Here is a 20,971-nt window from a genome sequence, read left to right as displayed (position 1 = left end):
AACGTTTAGCACTCTGAAGCAATATTTTAATTTGTTATTATGAATTTCTACTGAAGCGATTGTATTATTACGTTGTATCCACCTTTAGTGTTTTCTTATCAAGCATGGTTTATTCTATTATTATTATTATTTCTAGGCCTAACGGTGCATTAGGTCTCAAGGCAAAGTAAACATCTTATTTAGTTCTAGTAAAAGTAACTTTAATTCACTATGGTCGTTCTAGTTGTCTCAGGTGGCCTTTTTAAACTGAACCATGCCCTTTTTATGTTCAAGTGACTGATGATACAATCGTGCCCTTGCCATTCATAAATTTTTCTCTTTATGATACAATCCTTGTCTGTTTTATCATGTATTTTAGCATGAAATTTGAAGCAAAAAAGAAGCTACATTTTTTTAGCAATAGTTATGTGGTTATAAACATGGACTATAGTTGTCTCTATAGTAATTCCAAGCTGGTGGCGGAACTGTCGGTGTGATCTCTTTTTCCATTCCGGAGTCGGACCAGGCTGTTCTTCAAACATGGCATCCTGCGTGAGGACTTTATTAAAAGGTCAGTGGAAATATTTTACATTATTTTAAATAACTGGGATGAAAGGTGTTAAGGTAATAATGTTACATGTATATCCGCTGCATACAGTGAAACACAGCTCATGCTGGCTATGATAGTATTCGGCATATTCATTAGAACTTTAGGCCTATATGTTGCTTTCTATATTAGTTTATACCGCTTTTAGTTTATATACAATCTTATTTAATACAATCTGTGCTCAGCTATAACCACTTTGCAACCAGGACTATGCATTATTTTGATTTCATGACAATAAATGACATCCCTCTCTCGATTATTATCCGAGTCTACCACAGGTCTACTAATAATGTCAAACGGTTAAAAAAACTGCATTATTATAACGCATCAGCAATGCATCATAAACACAAACGATTAGTCAAAAGGCAAGGCAAGGCAACTTTGTTTGTATAGCACTTTTCATACACAAGGCAGACTCAAAGTGCTTTACATATAAACATTGTCATACAATAAAATAAAAAGAGTGCAATGTATTTAACATCAGATCAACAGACTCTCTGGTACCCGCGTCGGGACTCCAACTCAACCTAAGGAACTTGGTCCTTTCTCTGGACTGCAACCCGGATTCTAGGATTCTAACCCAGACAAAACTACCATTAATGTCAAACGGTTAAAAAAACGGCATTATTATAACGCATCAGCAATGCATCATAAACATAAACGATTAGTCAAAAGGCAAGGCAAGGCAACTTTGTTTGTGTAGCACTTTTCATACACAAGGCAGACTCAAAGTGCTTTACCTATAAACATTGTCATACAATAAAATAAAAAGAGTGCAATGTATTTAAGATCAGATCAACAGACTCTCTGATACCCACGTCAGGACTCCAACCCGACCTAAAGGAACATGGTCCTTTTTCTGGGACTCCAACCCGACCTAAAGGAACTTGGTCCTTCCTCTGGGAGTCCAACCAAGAATCTGGGACTCCAAACCGGATTCTAGGATTCTAACCCAGACAGAACTCGGGTCTCAAACCCTTTTCCTTTCTCTCTGGTATCAGATCATGTATCTCTCTGGTAAAAATATAAAATAAAGGCAAAAGTGAAAACGGCATTTTAGTAATAAAATAGAAAATATAAGCAAAGTAAAAAAAGCAATATATTTAAGATTTAGCTGAAAGCTAAAGCAAACATAAAAGTCTTCAATCTTGTTTTAAAATCGGTCAGGTCTTAAAACCTCAGGGAGTTTATTCCAGCTATTTATTGCATAGTGACTAAATCCTGCTTTCCCATGTTTCGTGTTTACTCTGGGGTTCATTAACAGATTGGTCTCAGAAGATCTGAGTGGTCTAGAAGGCTTATGTAGTGGAAGCATATCAGTTAAATATTTTGGTCCTAAACCATGTAAGGATTTATAGGTTAGCAACCTGATTTTATAAAATCAATTCTCTAACCTACAGGAATACAATGTAATGATTTCAGAATTGGAATAATGTGACTGTTCAAATTGTTTGTTCTTTGTTAGAACTCTAGCAGCAGCATTCTGAACAAGCTGAAGTTTCCCTAAATACAAAGCATTTTATACAACTCCTGAGCAGGCAATCATAAGTCTAAACCAATACCCATTTCAAGTATAAATGTCTGTAAACAAAGTAGCTTAGCAACTTCTAGTAAGTATCCATTTAGTGAAATAATATTTAAATTTAATTTCCAAACCAAAGTGGGAAAAAAGCAACAGAAAGTATTCTCTAAACTCAGCGAAATAGATGAGAAGTTATTTGCTTCTTCCTCAAGGTGCCACATGTGACTTGTGTGATTCTGTTTTCTTTCTGGTCAGGAGGTTACCTGTTGCCCTCCAGGACCCCGAGGGTCTGTCACCTTCCCGCCCGGTCCTACGCCGCCCCCGCCAGGTGGGTTTCAAACTCAAACTTAACCATTCAATCCTTGCTGGTTAAGTTGATTTCAAACTAAAACTATCCATTTAACGATCTGACTTCTATATTATCTGCTAAACAAAGTAAACATTAACTCAATAGTAAACAGTAATGATGGACAGTAATGAATATTAAATAATAATAGCAGATGTTTGAATAACAGATAGTTACGGTCAATGGCATAACTGAGATTTGTTGTCAACCTGATTGAAACCTCTGCTGTGTTCTAGAGCCCAGAAGAAGAAGGAGGTGAAGAAAGAGGTGGAGAAGGAGGTGAAGAAGGAGAAGCGGGTCATCGACGACAGTGCGCGGCATAAGCCTTACGGTCTGACGGCGTGGGCGCCCGTGGACGACGTCTATGTGGCGCGGTTCTACCCCCGGCCCGTGCTCGCCCCTGCCGTCGCGCTCCTCAGGCTCAAGCTGTACCAGGAGCTGGACGCCACCGTCCCCGACCAGCCCGTCTACATAGACCTCAAGCTGGACATGAAGCTGGAGAAGAAGGTGACACAATGGGTCTGGTACCTCCAAGACCACACACTAGGATCCTAGAATAATCATTATATTTAGCGCATTTAGCAGATGCTTTTATATAAAGCGACTTACAATAAGTACATTTGTCAGAAGAAACAGAAACTATCTATCGCTGTCGGTACAGTAGGGATGTTAATAGAACCAAGTGCAAAGCACTAACAAACGCTAGGTTAACCCATTCCCTGTATACAAAGAAGATAACTGCGATAAGATGCCTCACAACTATGTGCTTTTAATTTATTATTTTGAGTGCCAGGATGTACTACATACAATAAGTGCATACATTAAGTGCCATAATCTACTCCCAAAGTCCCTACTGACTAGATTCCTGTGTTTGCTCCGAGCAGTCGAAAGTCATCTCTTGTCTTTTATAGATCTCAGTGGCATTTGGATTTATTTATTTGTTCTCTTGCAGAAAACGGTCGATGCTTTTGTGAGTACGGTCCAGTTGCCTCACTCCTTCAGCACAGGACTCAACACGGTGGCTGTCTTCACTGAGGTAGGCTCAGAGAATTCCGGTATTGTAGACCTTTAAACTATATTATATGTATGTGTTGTAAAACGTTGTGTGGCCTGTTTGTCCTTTAGAACCCGGAGCAGGCTCAGGTCGCCCGGGAACAAGGAGCCCAGTTTGTTGGAGGACCTGAACTGGTGGAGCAGGTGTGTGTGTGTGTGTGTGTGTGTGTGTGTGTGTGTGTGTGTGTGTGTGTGTGTGTCTGTGTGTGTGTGTGTGTGTGTGTGTGTCTGTGTGTCTGTGTGTGTGTCCATATCTGTGTGCGTGTGAGGGGGGGTGGGGCAAGCAAAGTTCCCGCGAGAACTCTGACGGTTCTCATAATAACTCTGATCATCCTTGCAGCATGGGGGGTAGGGCAAGCAAAAATGTGTGTGAGAGAGGTATGATTGATTAAGACAGACTGCGTGTGTGTAGTATGAGTGAGTTAGACGGCGTGTGTGTAGTACTAGTGCATTAGACTGGACTGTGGGTGTTGGTGTGTGTGTAATATATACTGATCGGGTTGTTGTGCAGATCCTGGAGGACGAGGTGTGTAGTACTAGTGCATTAGACTGGACTGTGGGTGTTTGTGTGTGTGTGGTACTAGTGCATTAGACTGGACTGTGGGTGTTGGTGTGGGTGTAATATATACTGATCGGGTTGGTAGTACTAGTGCATCAGACTGGACTGTGGGTGTTGGTGTGTGTGTAATATATACTGATCGGGTTGGTAGTACTAGTGCATTAGACTGGACTGTGGCTGTGTGTGTGGGTGTAATATATACTGATCGGGTTGTTGTGCAGATCCTGGAGGACGAGGTGTCGGCAGACTTCTACATCTCGGTTCCTGAGATGCTTCCAAAGATCGTCCCGCTGAAGAACAAACTGCGCAAGAAGTTCCCCAAGAGCAAGAGAGGTGACTCCTCGTTATGAGAGATGTGTTTGCGGTAATGTGTGTATTTGATTGTGTGATAATATATGTGTATACTTGGTCAGTGTGCGTGTGTTAAGCTTGTCACAGTAATTATTTTGACCCCACCGTTACTTATTTTAAACTATATTATACTGGTATTACCCATATTCACCACTATGGGAATAAGACCAAGCCGAGGGCTCCAGAGTGCGACCAAAATATTTAAGGGTGCGACTTATCATCTTTCTAGGTCGCACTGGTGCAACCGACGCTGCCCGGGTGAAAGTCTGTACATGATTCTTTGAGTGATGTATGCATTTCTGAGAGTACCCCGCCTACAGTTACCAAACGAGCTAGTCAGTTTCGGCGCCCCCTCCTACGTAGGAAGGGGGCACAGTTGAATATTACCTCCCACTTCCCCACTCCCCTCCAATCAGAGCATAGCTAAGATTTTGTGGACCAGCAGACGAGCCGCTCCAGCGGAGGGAACACGGCGGCAGCTCAGCTCCGGGAGTACCATCCCTTTCTCCACCGGAGCTGCAGGACTGCCGCTAAGTTCCCTCCGCTGGAGCTGCTCGTCCCAGGGCATTTTCACGGGTAGAAGGTTGTGAAAACACGGGTTACGGGTTACGGGTTGCCTGGAACGCACCATTATTCTTGTTAATCATTCACATTATATGAAAGTTATGGCGAGCGATAAAAGGGTCACCTTATGGCGTTAAAGGGTCACCTTATGGCGTTAAAGGGTCACCTTATGGCGTTAAAGGGTCACCTTATTGCGTTAAAGGGTCACCTTATGGCGTTAAAGGGTCACCTTATGGCGTTAAAGGGTCACCTTATGGCGTTAAAGGGTCACCTTATGGCGTTAAAGGGTCACCTTATGGCGTTAAAGGCGACACAATGAAAAATGTGGGTGAACCTACATTTTGTGCTGGTGCACCTAAAAAACCTGGTACACCATTGCAACCAATGCAAAAGGTTAGTCTGGAGCCCTGGGGGGCCAAAGGTCATATAAAGGCTAAATAACAAGTATCCATGGGAAGAATAAAAAAGTATGAAATATCAATAGGGCTGTTAACCATGCAAGGAGACAGCCATGCAAGTAGACAGCCTTGCAAGGTGACAGCCAGCTCGTCGGGAGCAGTCAGAGTTAGGTGCCTTGCTCAGGGACACATCGACACTCCATAGGAGGAGCCGGTGATCGAACTAGAAACCTTCCGGTTACCAGCCAACCCACTCAATAGAATAGAATTCTCCTGGGCTACGTGCCGCCAGTACTGATACCAATAGTCGAGTGGGACTGGGAACGTTCAGTTAAGATGATAACAGGATGATAATATAATTTGTGTGTGTGTGTGTTTGCAGGGTCAGTGGGTGTGAACATTCCCAAGATGATGGCCATGTTCAAGACGGGCTTCGAGTACCAGGTGGAGAAGGACTGCTACGTCAGGACACAGATTGCTACGGTAACCATCCATCCCTCCTAATAGGGTCTATCGTCCATCACCTTAAGTCAGCATACTTAACGTGGAATTAAAGAACACATGATTACATTGATCCTTTACAAACGTTTTTGTAACTTGCTAATATCTCTGCAGCTGACGGCAATTTTGACATTTTGTGAAATAGAAAGTTCCTGTTGTTCCAACCCATAGGCAGGAGCTCCTCCTCCTGTACAAATTTACATGTTATTGTGAATGGTTGAAAATGAAACTGATTAAAATCAGCTGTGACTTGGTTATTTATTGTGTGCGTGTGCGTGTGCGCGCATAGCTGGACATGCCTACAGAACACATCCTGGCCAACGTGAAGTCCATCCTAACAGACGTGTGTTCCCACCGCCCTGCAGAATATGGTAAGGTTGAGAAACTCTGACACACATTATCTTAATGTGCACTAAACCTTGTTTTGTGTAAAGTAAATACTAGTTAAATCCTACTAATACTTCCTATTAATACTTTTTAGTATTTATTATTGTATTTATTGTTTAAGTATTTAAAGGGAAACTTCACCCATTTCCATTAAGCTTTGAACGTTAGAAACCCACTCATATTTTTGAATGGTCGTGCATCATTCCCTTATTTTCTGGAGAGACTGGAGAGATCCGTATCGATCTCCAACACTTCCTGTTTAAGATGACGCAATATGACGATTTTTGCGTAGAAGTAAATAGGAAGTGTAAGAGGGGAGGATTCTCGTAAGACTACAACCACTAGTCCCACCCCTCTATAGGGGGTGGGACCCACTGATGCTACAGACCTATTAGAGCAGTGCCAGTGGGTGGGACTTCACCAGCAGAAACTAACATCCACAGCGTCTGAAGCTAAGCTAACAGAGGCTGTTGATAAAACTGAAGTACAATGGCGGAGGGTACTGGATCTGACATAGAAGATGGCACCATGCAAAAGTTCACTATTTCGAAAGAAATACAAACGAGGACTACCGTATTTTCCGCACTATAAGGCACACCGGATTATAAGGCGCACCTTCAATGAATGGCCTATTTTAGAACTGTTTTCATATATAGGGCGCACCGGATTATAAAGCGCATAGAATAGAAGATACTGCAGTCAAACGTTTGACTGGGGTTGCGTTATGCATCGACTAGATGGAGCTGTGCTAAAGGGAATTTCAACAAAACAGTCAGATAAAGTCAATCTTTATTAAGCGTTGTGACAACTCCGTTCACTCCCACCCTCTGAGTTGGTTTCAAATCTATCCGGACCTATGCGGTTTCGTGTTAGGATTCGTGTGGACGTCTGAAACGCTTGATGGCATTAGCCACCCACCAGCTGGGGGACGTCAGAGTTGCGTTGAATTTTTTATTTATTATTAGGGGTCCAAGCCAACAGGTTGGAACCCTATTGTTTTTGTAAGGTTTTTTCTTTTTATTATACTTCCTACCAAGAAAGTGGTACCACAGCCCAAACCGTAAATGGTGCAGACACGCCAATTGCATGACTAGATCCAGGTCCGTGAAGACTATGCAGACGACAAAATCCAGACATGCCGGCCACTAGGTGGCGCTATACCAAGGAATACGCGTTTGGGGCTATAACTCCCACACCGAACCTCCCACAGTCCAAAGCGTTATACCAACAGATGCACTGGAGTCTGCTGCATCTTTTGGCATAGGCCACGCCAATTCCACGCCCAATTTTCCGCAAAATCGCGAAAACCGCAAAAATGCTTTTTCCCTACTCCTCCCACATTTCTTGTTTTATTTGTATTCTTTTTGTAGCTTTAAATAAAGCCCCTTGATAAATGTAATTACTAACTGTAAATTAAAAAGTATTTCTGCTCAATTCAAAAGATTGAATCTCCTCGTGACTGAATGTTGGTATACAGCGCGCAGGCTTGATGCCCTCCACTTTTTTCTGTGGAGAACCAGCGCCTTGAATATTTACTACAGCGTTTCTACAGCTCGATGCGGTTTCGAAATGACTCCGTCTTTACGGAGTGCGCCTTACAGTCTTTATGAAGTGCGCCTTATAGTGCGGAAAATACGGTAATTCACTGAGTTCACCAACTAATACTCATTTCACACAAATGTTGTGTGAAATGATTTTCAAGCAGTCTTACGGTATCAGCTTGGTAGATGGAACAGCGAGGTGTCCGATAGGCGGAGATCTAGATCAGCGGGAGTGGCCAGCGAAGCTGTGCATCGTGGTGCATAGTGGGAGTTGTTGTCTTCAATCCACAAGCGCCAAAAAGTCCCTTTTCTCGGTCAAGACGGCACCAAATTAGAAATTTATTTTATTATTCGACTACATATAGGACCCAATTTCAATACATATCCATGCCTCCACCGGTGAAATGGTCCTTTAAGTAGTTTAGCTATATGAGGGTTTGTGTGTTTGTTATGTCTGTCCATACGCTGTTGTGACACTGTAATTTCCTGTAAAGGATAATTAAAGGATCTATCTATCTATCTATCTATCTATCTATCTATCTATCTATCTATCTATCTATCTATCTATCTATCTATCTATCTATCTATCTATCTATCTATCTATCTATCTATCTATCTATCTATCTATCTATCTATCTATCTATCTATCTATCTATCTATCTATCTATCTATCTATCTATCTATCTATCTATCTATCTATCTATCTATCTATCTATCTATCTATCTATCTATCTATCTATCTATCTATCTATCTATCTATCTATCTATCTATCTATCTATCTATCTATCTATCTATCTATCTATCTATCTATCTATCTATCTATCTATCTATCTATCTATCTATCTATCTATCTATCTATCTATCTATCTATCTATCTATCTATCTATCTATCTATCTATCTATCTATCTATCTATCTATCTATCTATCTATCTATCTATCTATCTATCTATCTATCTATCTATCTATCTATCTATCTATCTATCTATCTATCTATCTATCTATCTATCTATCTATCTATCTATCTATCTATCTATCTATCTATCTATCTATCTATCTATCTATCTATCTATCTATCTATCTATCTATCTATCTATCTATCTATCTATCTATCTATCTATCTATCTATCTATCTATCTATCTATCTATCTATCTATCTATCTATCTATCTATCTATCTATCTATCTATCTATCTATCTATCTATCTATCTATCTATCTATCTATCTATCTATCTATCTATCTATCTATCTATCTATCTATCTATCTATCTATCTATCTATCTATCTATCTATCTATCTATCTATCTATCTATCTATCTATCTATCTATCTATCTATCTATCTATCTATCTATCTATCTATCTATCTATCTATCTATCTATCTATCTATCTATCTATCTATCTATCTATCTATCTATCTATCTATCTATCTATCTATCTATCTATCTATCTATCTATCTATCTATCTATCTATCTATCTATCTATCTATCTATCTATCTATCTATCTATCTATCTATCTATCTATCTATCTATCTATCTATCTATCTATCTATCTATCTATCTATCTATCTATCTATCTATCTATCTATCTATCTATCTATCTATCTATCTATCTATCTATCTATCTATCTATCTATCTATCTATCTATCTATCTATCTATCTATCTATCTATCTATCTATCTATCTATCTATCTATCTATCTATCTATCTATCTATCTATCTATCTATCTATCTATCTATCTATCTATCTATCTATCTATCTATCTATCTATCTATCTATCTATCTATCTATCTATCTATCTATCTATCTATCTATCTATCTATCTATCTATCTATCTATCTATCTATCTATCTATCTATCTATCTATCTATCTATCTATCTATCTATCTATCTATCTATCTATCTATCTATCTATCTATCTATCTATCTATCTATCTATCTATCTATCTATCTATCTATCTATCTATCTATCTATCTATCTATCTATCTATCTATCTATCTATCTATCTATCTATCTATCTATCTATCTATCTATCTATCTATCTATCTATCTATCTATCTATCTATCTATCTATCTATCTATCTATCTATCTATCTATCTATCTATCTATCTATCTATCTATCTATCTATCTATCTATCTATCTATCTATCTATCTATCTATCTATCTAATCCGCCACCGTGTCAATCCATCAACACTTCCACACCGTAGGCGGAGCTGAGCCATGTGTTTTTGGTTCTGGGGTCTATTTATTCTGCCTCAGCCTAATGTTTGTCTAGTAGTCTTGATCTGTGGTTCCCAACCTTTTACTTAAGGTGTACCACAGAATTGTTATCAAGATCTGTCACAGACTACCTTGTATGCAATCAACAAACATGCAGTGGCTGAGCAAATAGTGCCAGTGCGCCCCTTATGAACGATTATTGCTGCAGGCAGGACATGGCTAGGGTGAAACAGGGGAAAGGTAAGTCAGCAACGCTGATATTGTCCCAGTGTGTTTATTTAGTAAACACAAACTAATGCAAATAACAATGAAGGTTATTACAATTGAAAAAATATTTATAATATAATTTCTTTTAAATGATCCATGTTACTTTTTCTATTATTGTAAATTGGACCAATTCAATATGTAAGGGATAATGTATAGAACGCCGGTCACTATCGAGAAAATAAGCCCCGACAGGGCGAACAGGACACCGACGCGCAGCGGAGGTGTCTTGCTTCGCCATGAAGGGGTTTATTTTTCGATAATGACCGGCGAAGTTCTATACATTATCCCGCTTATTACACGGCTACTTCCCAAAACGAAACAATTTATTTACAATGTATTTGTTACCAGCATTCATAGTGTTGCTCAGCAGAGAAATAGTCCGCCCAAGACGTTGACGTCGTCGCTTAGCAACCGACAGCGCTTGGGTTGATACATATCACGCTTATTAGTAAGTAAGTAAGTAAGTTTTATTTATAGAGCACATTTACACACAGCATACACTGACCAAAGTGCTGTACAATAAGATAAAAATAATAATGATAATTAAAAATAACAATAATAATAATAATAAATAAAGATAAAAAAGTGAATAAAATACTAATACATTGACAAGTTACCGGACTACGTGCAGAGTGATACCAAAGGCAAAAAGTCATTTTGTTTACCTTGACAGCGGTCATTATTCATCCGTTGCCAATGAATTATCAAAAAATAGTTGACCGCCGGAAGTTGTGAAGTGCCAATGCAAGTGAACGGAACGTTGAAAAGACCCGTGTAATAAACCACTATATCCCATATACTACTTGCAGTACCCTCACCTATCACAGGTTGAAAAACATTGGTCTAGGAGGGTGATTAGTCCACTTGGGTTTAAAACAGTTCTGGTGTGCAGACAAGCGCAAAATATGTCAGACAGATCCAGCTGCACAGTGGGATGGAAATATAACTATAATCATTCATGGTAATTAATGTATTTTTCTTACTCTCCACTCCACTCTACCCTTTCCCCTTTTCTCCTCCTGTCTCTGTTCTCTTCCTCTCTCCTTCTCTATACCCCCTTCTCCTCTCCGGTCCTCACTCTCCAGGTCCCTTCATTGAGAGGTCCATCCTAGCGAGTCATACCAGTGAAGCTCTGCGCTTCAGCAGCCAGGAAATCCTTCAACCTCCTCCAGCAGATAAGAGCTGAGACCTCCCACTGCTTGTTTCATGTGTAAATAATGTTGATACTTTGTTCAATAAAGACTTGTTCTAAACATACCAGTTTGTTCAGTTGTTATTTTTCAGAGCTGGTTTCTTAAAAGGGGCATGAACTTAAAATAGTGTTTAAACGGGGTAAAATGCCTAGTATGATCTTAAAGCATAGCAATCTGTGTTTTAATAATATAGGCCACCCTGTCACTGTTAGTGAAATAAGTTGGTAATTTAGAGAGAAGTTGTCATGTTCCAAACAGTTTGCTTATTTGAGGTACTCTCAGGGGTGCTGTCGCGTTCTTTCTGAAAAGGTAATCGAATCAGGATCGCTTTTAACTGACTTTATTTAGTAAAGGTTTGGTCTAATCTCTATGAAGCAAAAGGCAGGGAAATGTATATGCACGGTGGAGATACCCTTAGCAGGGCATCCGAGATACCCTGCCTGGTGCGTCCACCTCTAGAGGGTCTCTAATAGCCTAGCTGCCTCTAAAGCAGGGGTGCCTAAATTCTTCCCAGTGGAGGGCCAAAATCTAATTGGGGGGAGGCTCGTGGGCCAAATTTAAAATTGTCAGTGTATTAAGTTAAATATGGGTATAAATAGAATGCGTGTGCAAAATCAACACTATCATCATCACTATCACATGTCATTTTGAAAAGTGAATGACACTGTTTATTGTGCTTCACATGAATGTTGTTGCCATGGCGGCGCGCACGGTCGCAGCGGCTTATAACGGCTCTTCCCTTTCGGTGCTTTATTTGTTTTTTATGCTTTTATTTACGTTTTTGTTTGTGTCTACTACGCAAGGAAACAATTGCTACAGTAGACAGGCTTTACTGGACGTGGGTTTTCACAGAAAATCACCGGTCACAGCCGACTTTCATTGCCACAACAACATCCCGGACGAGATAGCGAGACCACCAGGCTCTCCGTGGATCGTAATCAGCTGCGGCAGGCGGCGCCGACGGAGAAGGGAGAGGAAGCAGAAGCGGGGACGTCGCTCCGGCCTCCTGGCAAGACTGAGGAAAGACCCACATAAGCCTCCTCTACCGAGTATGTTCCTCTCCAACGCAAGATCTCTGACACACAAAATGGACGAGCTGGAACTACTCGCCAACGGTAACCGCTATGTACGAGACTGTTGCGTGTCTGTAATATCCGAGACATGGCTTCACCCGTCGATCCCGGACGCAGCCGTACAGCTGGGGGGCGCACCGTCCACCGCTGGGATCGCAACAAAGACTCCGGTAAGAGCAGAGGAGGTGGTTTGTGCATCTTTATACACAACAGCTGGTCTATAAATACAACAACTATAGACACACACTGCTCCCCGGACTTAGAGTACATTACAGTTAAATGTCGCCCATTTTTTCTGCCCAGAGAGTTAACAGTAGTGCTAATCACGGCTGTTTACATTCCTCCCAATGCCAACGTTGGCATAGCTCTCTCTCTACTGCTAAAAGCCATAAACACTCAGCAGCGTGCTCACCCCGACGGTGTTCACATCATAGCCGGTGATTTTAATCAGGCAAACTTAAAGTCTGTCCTGCCGAAGTTTTATCAGCACGTGAAGTGTCCGACCAGAGGGAAAAACACATTGGACCATGTTTACACTAACATTAAACATGCTTACAGAGCCATACCACTACCTCACTTAGGCCAGTCAGACCACCTCTCTCTGCTCCTTACCCCTGCATACACCCCTCTCAGGAGAAGTGCACCACTACAGACCAAAACCATCACCACGTGGCCTCAGGATGCACTTTCCCAACTACAAGACTGTTTCCTACACACCGAGTGGGATGTTTTTAAACACTAGGACCTGGCTGTCCACACAGAATCTGTACTTTCCTACATCAAGTACTGCGTGGGAAACGTCACAGTGGACAAACGCATTCGTGTGTTCCCCAATCAGAAGCCCTGGATGACCAGCCAGGTCCGGACGCTCCTCAAGGTCCGCAACGCCGCCTTCAGGTCTGGAGACAGAGAGCAGTACAGCGCTGCTAGAGCCGACCTGAGGAGGGGAATTAAGAAGGCAAAGGCGGACTACAGGAGGAAAATAGAGGACCACCTCTCTGAAAACAACCCACGGCAGGTGTGGCAAGGCATTCAACAGTTGACAAACTACAGGGGACACAACACCACAACTGTGAACTCAAGTATCTCGCTGGCAGAAGAACTGAACTTCTTCTTTGCCCGCTTCGAGACATCAAGGACATCACAGACCTCAGCTTCATCACCACCCCAGCCCCCACCAGCTCACAGCACCCACTCACTGACTGTACAGGTGCAGGATGTGAGACGTGTGCTTAGTGGAGTCAACCCCAGGAAAGCTGCCGGACCAGACGGACTTCCTGGGAAGGTCCTCAAGGGCTGTGCTGACCAGCTCTCACAGGTCTTCACAACAATTTTCAACCTCTCCCTGACACAGGCCATCTTCCCAGTCTGTCTGAAGTCCTCCACCATCATCCCCGTACCCAAGAAATCGGCACCGGTCACTCTAAATGACTACCGCCCAGTAGCACTCACACCCATCATTATGAAGTGCTTCGAGCGGCTGGTCCTACACCACATAAAAGCCTTCCTTCCCCCCACCTTAGATCCTCACCAGTTCGCTTACAGAGCGAACAGATCCACCGAGGACGCCATTGCCATAGCCCTTCATGCTGCGCTGAGTCACCTGGAACCCCGGGAGAGCTACGTCAGGATGCTCTTCATTGACTACAGCTCAGCCTTCAACACCATCATCCCGGCTATCCTGGTCTGCAAACTGTCAGCTCTGGGTCTCGACCCGCTCACCTGTTCCTGGATTAGTGACTTCCTCACAAATCGACCCCAGAAGGTGAAACTCGGTCCCCACTTCTCCTCCACCCGCACCCTCAGCACAGGCTCTCCACAGGGGTGTGTGCTGAGCCCACTCCTCTACTCTCTGTACACCTTCGACTGCAGTCCCACCCACCTCAGCAACACCATAGTGAAGTTTGCGGACGACACAACGGTGGTTGGACTGATCTCAGAGGGAGACGAGTCTGCCTACAGGGATGAGATCCTGAAGTTAACATCGTGGTGTTCAGACAACAACCTGGCATTGAACATCGCAAAAACTAAGGAGATCATCCTGGACTTCAGGAAAAGCAGAGCAGACCCGGCTTCCCTCTACATCAACGGTGACTGTGTAGAGAGAGTCCACACCTTCCGCTTCCTGAGCACCATGATCTCTGCTGGCCTCTCCTGGACTGCCAACACGGCGGCGGTCGTCAAGAAGGCTCAGCAGCGGCTTCACTTCACAGGAACAACGTGGGAGAGAAGCTGCTGGTGACCTTCTACCGCTCCACCATCGAGAGTCTTCTGACGTTCTGTATCTCAGTGTGGTTTTCACAGTGCACTGAGGCAGAGCGGAAGAAACTCCAGGGAGTGGTAAACACCGCACAGAGGATCACTGGCTGCCCCCTCCCCTCCCTGAAGGACATATACATCTCCCGCTGCCTAAGCAGAGCGGAGAGAATCATAAAGGACAGCTCCCACCCTGGCTTTCACCTGTTTGACCTGATGCCCTCTGGCAGGCGCTATAGGTCCATCAGAACCAGGTCTTCACGGTTCAGAGACAGCTTCTTCCCTAAAGCTGTATCCACCCTGAACACACACATGCACTGACCCCCGACTGACTGACCCCCCCCTAACCTCCCACTGCTGTATTGTACTTTACTTTATTTTACTTTATTATTTATTTTACATTATTTACATTTCTATTTGGTATACTGTTGTTCTTGTTCTATTTATATATTATTTATTTTCTCGAATGCACCAATTGGGAAAGCTTACTAAAAATGTCGTTGTACTTCACTCGTGCAATGACAATAAAAGGCTTTCTATTCTATTCTATTCTATTCTATGTTCAAAAGATTGATAAATCTATGTTCTATTAATTAGAAAAATAATTTAAGCACTGAAATATTTGAAGACAGACATGGAATATTACTAGGCCTTGGGCCCATATCCTCAAATACAACAATTTTTTTTTAGTGCAATAAGCAAAGTAACACAGGACAAAACATGCCCCCATTAAACATACAGAGCAGAACATGCTCTGACACATTGGAGGTCCAGGCCTACACATTCTGCTTGAAGTAGGCCTATCATTGGTAGACATGAAGCCTGTCATTGGTTTTTACAAGACTCTTAATATCAGGCTCCAGATGGCTAACTGACAGAATGTTATGAAGGTGAGAGTCAGATAAAGAATTTCTCAGTTTGGACTTATTAAGATTCATCAGGCTGAATGCCTGCTCACAGACATAGGTACTTCCAAAGAGGGCTAAAATCACCTGTGCATGTCTGCGGATCTTTCCATATCTGTGTGCAGGAACACATTTGTAAAAGTCCTGTAAAGAAAGCTCTCTAAACCAGCAACGGAAGTGTGAATCAGACTGAAGTTCCAAAAGTTCCATTTGAAGCTCCTCACTAGCTGCGTTTCCATCTAAAAGGTGATGCGAATCTTTAGAAAGTTCGCAAAAAAGTAATTCGAATTAGGTGCGTTTCCATCAAGTGGTTGGAGCGGAATAGGGTGATGACGTTGCACATTGATGTCGGCAGGGTTGCTATGGCCGGTCGTTATGCGGAAATCGGAAAGACTGTCAGTCCTGTGTTTTCAAAGATCACTACGTCACAGCTGTTTCGAAAAATGTGTTTCCATCTCCCATTTTGCAAATTTACTCTTTCGCATTTCTCAAAAACCACCTCAAGCGAGAGGATAAACCTTTTTGCGAATTAGAGGATTTTTATGCGAATTTTGGTGTTTCCATCACCGTTCACTGATTCGATACTTCAAAGTTTGCATAAAATCAGGGGGATGGAAACGCACCTACTGACTGCATCCACATTTACAGAAAAGGGTTGCGCAAACAGCACAAATGCTGTTTCGTTAGCACGAAAATCTTCAAAGCGAAGGTCAAACTCCACCACAAGATCGCTGAGAATGTTGATGTATTTTGATGTGTCTTCCTCCATCAACCCAACTTCTCTGAGGCTGGGAAAATGTGTCAAATTTCATAAATGTACAGACACAAAGACAAAAGTAGCAATGTAAGATGCAAGGTTGTTCATTTGATTTTAAATTAAATACCAAACATCAATCAAATGAGAAAAAAACTTTTTGGTTTTTGTTTATGGCTGCAGTATGAAAAACAAATACTGTTACTGATTTAATGCCTAGATTTAAATAGAACATTTATTCTCCACAAACAAAGTATGCATGTAACAAATATAATAACATGGTAGTGATCAATAACAAGCCTACTACATTGTTTTGTGTTCAATAACATATTCAAGTTAGATCTCACCTGTTGAGAGATGTCTGCTAAGCAACTGGAGCTTTTGCTTGAAGGCTCTGACATGGTCGTACAGCTGAGTGATTATCTGGTCTCTCCCTTGAAGCTGAAGATTGAGGATATTCAGCAGCTCTGTGATGTCCACAAGAAAAGCCAGATCTGCAAGCTAGTGATTGTTCGAGGGCACTTGAATGCTGTTCTCCTTAATGGCTTGAAACACCCTGATTTCCTCACGCAGCTCAAAGAAACGTTGTAAAACTTTCCCGCGGTTCTGCCACCGCACCTCCTGGTGGTCAACCCGGTATCACGCGATTTCGTGCTCATGCGCACGAACGTTAATCTATTGAAGTGTGTTCCAGAGCACGATAGTCCGAATTTTTTCGTGCTATACAGAACGAAATGTAAACCAATGCATTCTGAATGGGAGGGTTCTCAGACAATTAACGTGCTCCACAAAACGGTACGAGAGAGAGAAAGAGAGAGAGGGAGGGACAGAGAGGCTTCAGAAAGGGTGTTCCCAGATAGTACAATGCACCCTAGTTATGTTTATGCCAAAACCACAAATGCTATATATATATATATATATATTGCCTAATTATATATATTGCCTATATATATATAGGCTATATATATAATTAGGCTATAATTATATTATTTAGCGTGTAATGAGACAATCAATAGCCAAATTGTCGAAGATGCCCGAGAATCTCCAGAGATATCAGCATGGGAAATCGGCGCATCAGACCCATGAACCTATAAAGAAAGACGTCATCTCAAGCGGGAGAGAACGTTTGCGGTGCTGGTTTGTGTCACGTAAGTACAGGGCTCTCATGTCTCATGCATTCGGCATGAGACACACGCAATTCAACCCATGCACACGCTCGAACCTGGTCTCACGAAAATACGTGACACTGTCACGGTATTTAATCTATTGAAACGGGATCAGGGACACGTAGGCCTATTTTCTAAATGTTGTATTTCAATTGGAAGTAGGCTATTTGTCGTGTCACTAAGCACGACTTCCAAACTAAGGTTCTCTCCGGGAGCGTTCTCCTAAATGTCCCTTATGGAGCTCCGTACAGATCATTCATTGTTGAAAACAGCTTTTGGCCACCCGTTTCTACTTATAATTGTCTGTGATAACTAACAATATGACAGCTTTTGGCCACCTGTTTCTACTTTCACCTTTGATACTGAGAAATTGTGACAATACACAGATATATTAAATGCAGGTGCGCTGCTCTGTAGGACTATCGTGTTCTGGAACACGCTTCAATAGATTAACGTTCGTGCGCATGAGCACGAAATCGCGTGATACCGGGTTGTGGTGGTACAATACATCACCATACTGGGCATCCATCTCATCAACAACAGCTTTGAACTGACGGTGTGAGAGCGCCTTTGAGCGAATATTATTGACAATGCCAACGACATCCTGCATCTCGTTCTTTTGGCCGATATTTTTAGCGCACAGTTGCTCCTGATGCAAAATGCGATGATGTTTAAAAATCGAGCCACCACACTCACAGACTTTGTCCGACACAAGTGCAGTAGGCCTGCTTGGGGAGAGTGGGGTAAAGTGAGACTTATTTATTTTTTTACATTTGCTCCCCTCTAAGCGAGCTAAAATTACCTATCAGTAAAATGTACATATTTCCCTTTAATTCAGGATGTTTCCTAGCAATGGAAATAATCAGCAAGGGCAGTGAAAATATGAGTGTTTTTTTAAAATGTGGTCTTGTGTCTCACTTTACCCCATCTTAGGGGTAAACTGAGTCAGACCAGATAAATCAAGGGAGTAAAGGGAATCGGCTGGGGGTAAACTCACTTACCGGTACTTTATCGACTCTGAAACTACCAACTACCAACACATGTTCTAACAGTTAGAATCCTGACAGCTAGCTTGACAACCACACATTCCAGAACTAATTTCGGACTAGTAACAGAATCATGGGGATTGGTCAATTAAACTCTTTTTCTAAACACTTGCAAGTAACTCTGAACAAAATCAAATACAACCTACCGGTAGTATAATTCAAAATGTTTTAATTAACATTCAAATTAAGATTCAAATGAACCAGATAGATTAGAACACAGTCTGGGGGTCAGAACACAAAAAAGAAACAGCTAGAACAGCCTGGGACTCAGAACACAGCACTAGGTCCACCTGGATCAGAACATCAGCCTACTGTCGTACTCTACATTACAGCCCTGAAGGTTACAGGGAAAGATGAGGAGTCGTTCTCTCCGTGTGGTTCCTCCAGGCCTTTTAGGTTGAGGCAGCTTCTTCACCACATCATGCTCTCTAGGGAATCATGTGTAGCTTACCTGCTGTGGCTTTTGTACTGTAAAGACGCCTGTTTCATCCACATTGTGAATCATGTGTGGAGGGAATGTTTGCCTGTTAAAGATGAGACGCAAGGGAAGAACCTTATTTATGGAGGTAAAACCTCCATAAAACATTTGCAACTAAAGAATTAATTCTGTCACCTATCCATCACTACAGCCAGATTGTCAAATAACTCCCTGACTCTAGTTTTATTGAAGACTGTAGGGATGTTGCCTCTGGAGTTCAGACACAGATGGCAACGTGCTAGGAAGCTGCCAAACCAATCTGCACCTAGAGTAGACAATTCATTTTACTTCCCCTTTCTCTTTTTTCTTCATGAATCTTAGGCTTGACATGTCAATATTTCTGTCCCTTGCAGCTGGTCTTATAGACATCTTCCCTTCCTTGACCTCAGCGGCTGCAATCTCAATCTCCTCGAGGGGTGTTTGCCCCAGGTTGCTTCCTGCTGCATTGCCTTGGCATGATGGCTTTTGTACAATGTTTATGACATTAAAAATAAAACATATGTAATGTAATATTACATTAAAATATGTTTAAGACTAAACTCAACTTGTGCCTCATGGTGGGGTAAAGTGAGACACTGTCTCACTTTACCCCACAGAATTTGTCTCACTTTACCCCACCACCTCCATTTTAGAAAAAACGACCTCTCTTAGTTATTCAGGCTAATCTTCAGCTAGCATCATCACATGGTTTTATATGTTGGTAGTTCATCAACATGTATAATATATGATTTTCTACCTGAATCAATTAGATTTGGCACAACAGTTGATTAAGTTGAAAGCAAGAAAATTTACTTTTACATACAAAGAAAATATTTTTGTGAAAAAAACATGCTTACCGCAGCACCATGAGGTCCTCTCCTTCATGGGGAAATGGGAGGGGCTTGAAAACATAATGGTCACATGACCACAAATGTGTTCCGTTGCCTAGATACAGGGGGGGTCTCACATTACCCGATGTCTCACAATATCCCGTTCTCCACTACCGACCATAGCACCAGTCGGGGTGCGTCCAGTCATAGATACCAGATCAAACCTTCAAATCGTTGTTCTCCATAACTTGCTGCACGGCCATAAAAATATTGATACCTCTTGTTTTCCCTTACAGTGTTTCAAGGCCCGCTAGTTCTTGGCACACTTCAAAGTCCCCATTGACGCCTCGCAAAAACACCAGCAACTGTGCTGAGTCTGATATGTTGGTGCTTTCATCGCATGCGATGGAGAAGGTAGTAAACCAACCTGCTCTTTGGGCTATCTGGCCACGAACGTCTTCGGCCATGTCCTCAACGCGGCGGGTCACCAGGGACGCGGGAAGTCAGTCAGAGTCGGGGGTGCTGAGAAAGTCTATATGATGATGTCATAATAAATGCTGCGCAACATTCATGGTTTTCGTGTTAATATGGCCAGCAACATTTTACACCAGTTTTAGAATGTTTTACACTACAAATGACATGTTTAACACCAACATGCTTAATGTCAAAGCAGCATAGTAGCGTAGGCTACCGCATTCAGCTATGGACAGATCACACATGGAATGCAGGTTTATTTCTAATCAGAAGACGATTTATTATTGACAGAGTCACAGCTACGCTATTCGGGTAGCAACAGAACGAGGCACTTGAACTTAACTATAACACACACACACACACACACACACACACACACACACACACACACACACGTGGCGCTTGCTCGGTCGTAGCTAATTGTCTCATTGGCGGGCCAAATTCTCTGGGCGGGCAAGGCAGAGAAAGGGGAGGTAACTTGGCCCCTTATGACGCCATATGGGGTCATATTCGAAAT

The 20,971-nt window shown here is 42.0% G+C and overlaps 1 protein-coding gene across 1 annotated transcript; it reads left to right on the top strand.

Annotated features, from left to right (window-relative positions):
• The first annotated feature begins 441 nt into the window (after positions 1-441).
• On the top strand, positions 442-11,551 carry mrpl1 (mitochondrial ribosomal protein L1). The gene is made up of 9 exons (XM_056593338.1): positions 442-550; positions 2,364-2,436; positions 2,691-2,961; positions 3,407-3,490; positions 3,580-3,651; positions 4,288-4,399; positions 5,762-5,862; positions 6,170-6,251; positions 11,386-11,551. The coding sequence occupies exons 1-9, from the start codon at positions 520-522 to the stop codon at positions 11,484-11,486; spliced, it is 927 nt and encodes a 308-aa protein (XP_056449313.1). The 5' UTR covers positions 442-519; the 3' UTR covers positions 11,487-11,551.
• The last annotated feature ends 9,420 nt before the right edge of the window (positions 11,552-20,971 follow it).

This window comes from Gadus chalcogrammus, chromosome 6 (genome assembly GCF_026213295.1).
Source record: "Gadus chalcogrammus isolate NIFS_2021 chromosome 6, NIFS_Gcha_1.0, whole genome shotgun sequence".
NCBI classification, from domain to species: Eukaryota; Metazoa; Chordata; class Actinopteri; order Gadiformes; family Gadidae; genus Gadus; species Gadus chalcogrammus.
This window is presented reverse-complemented; position numbering and strand designations above follow the sequence as displayed.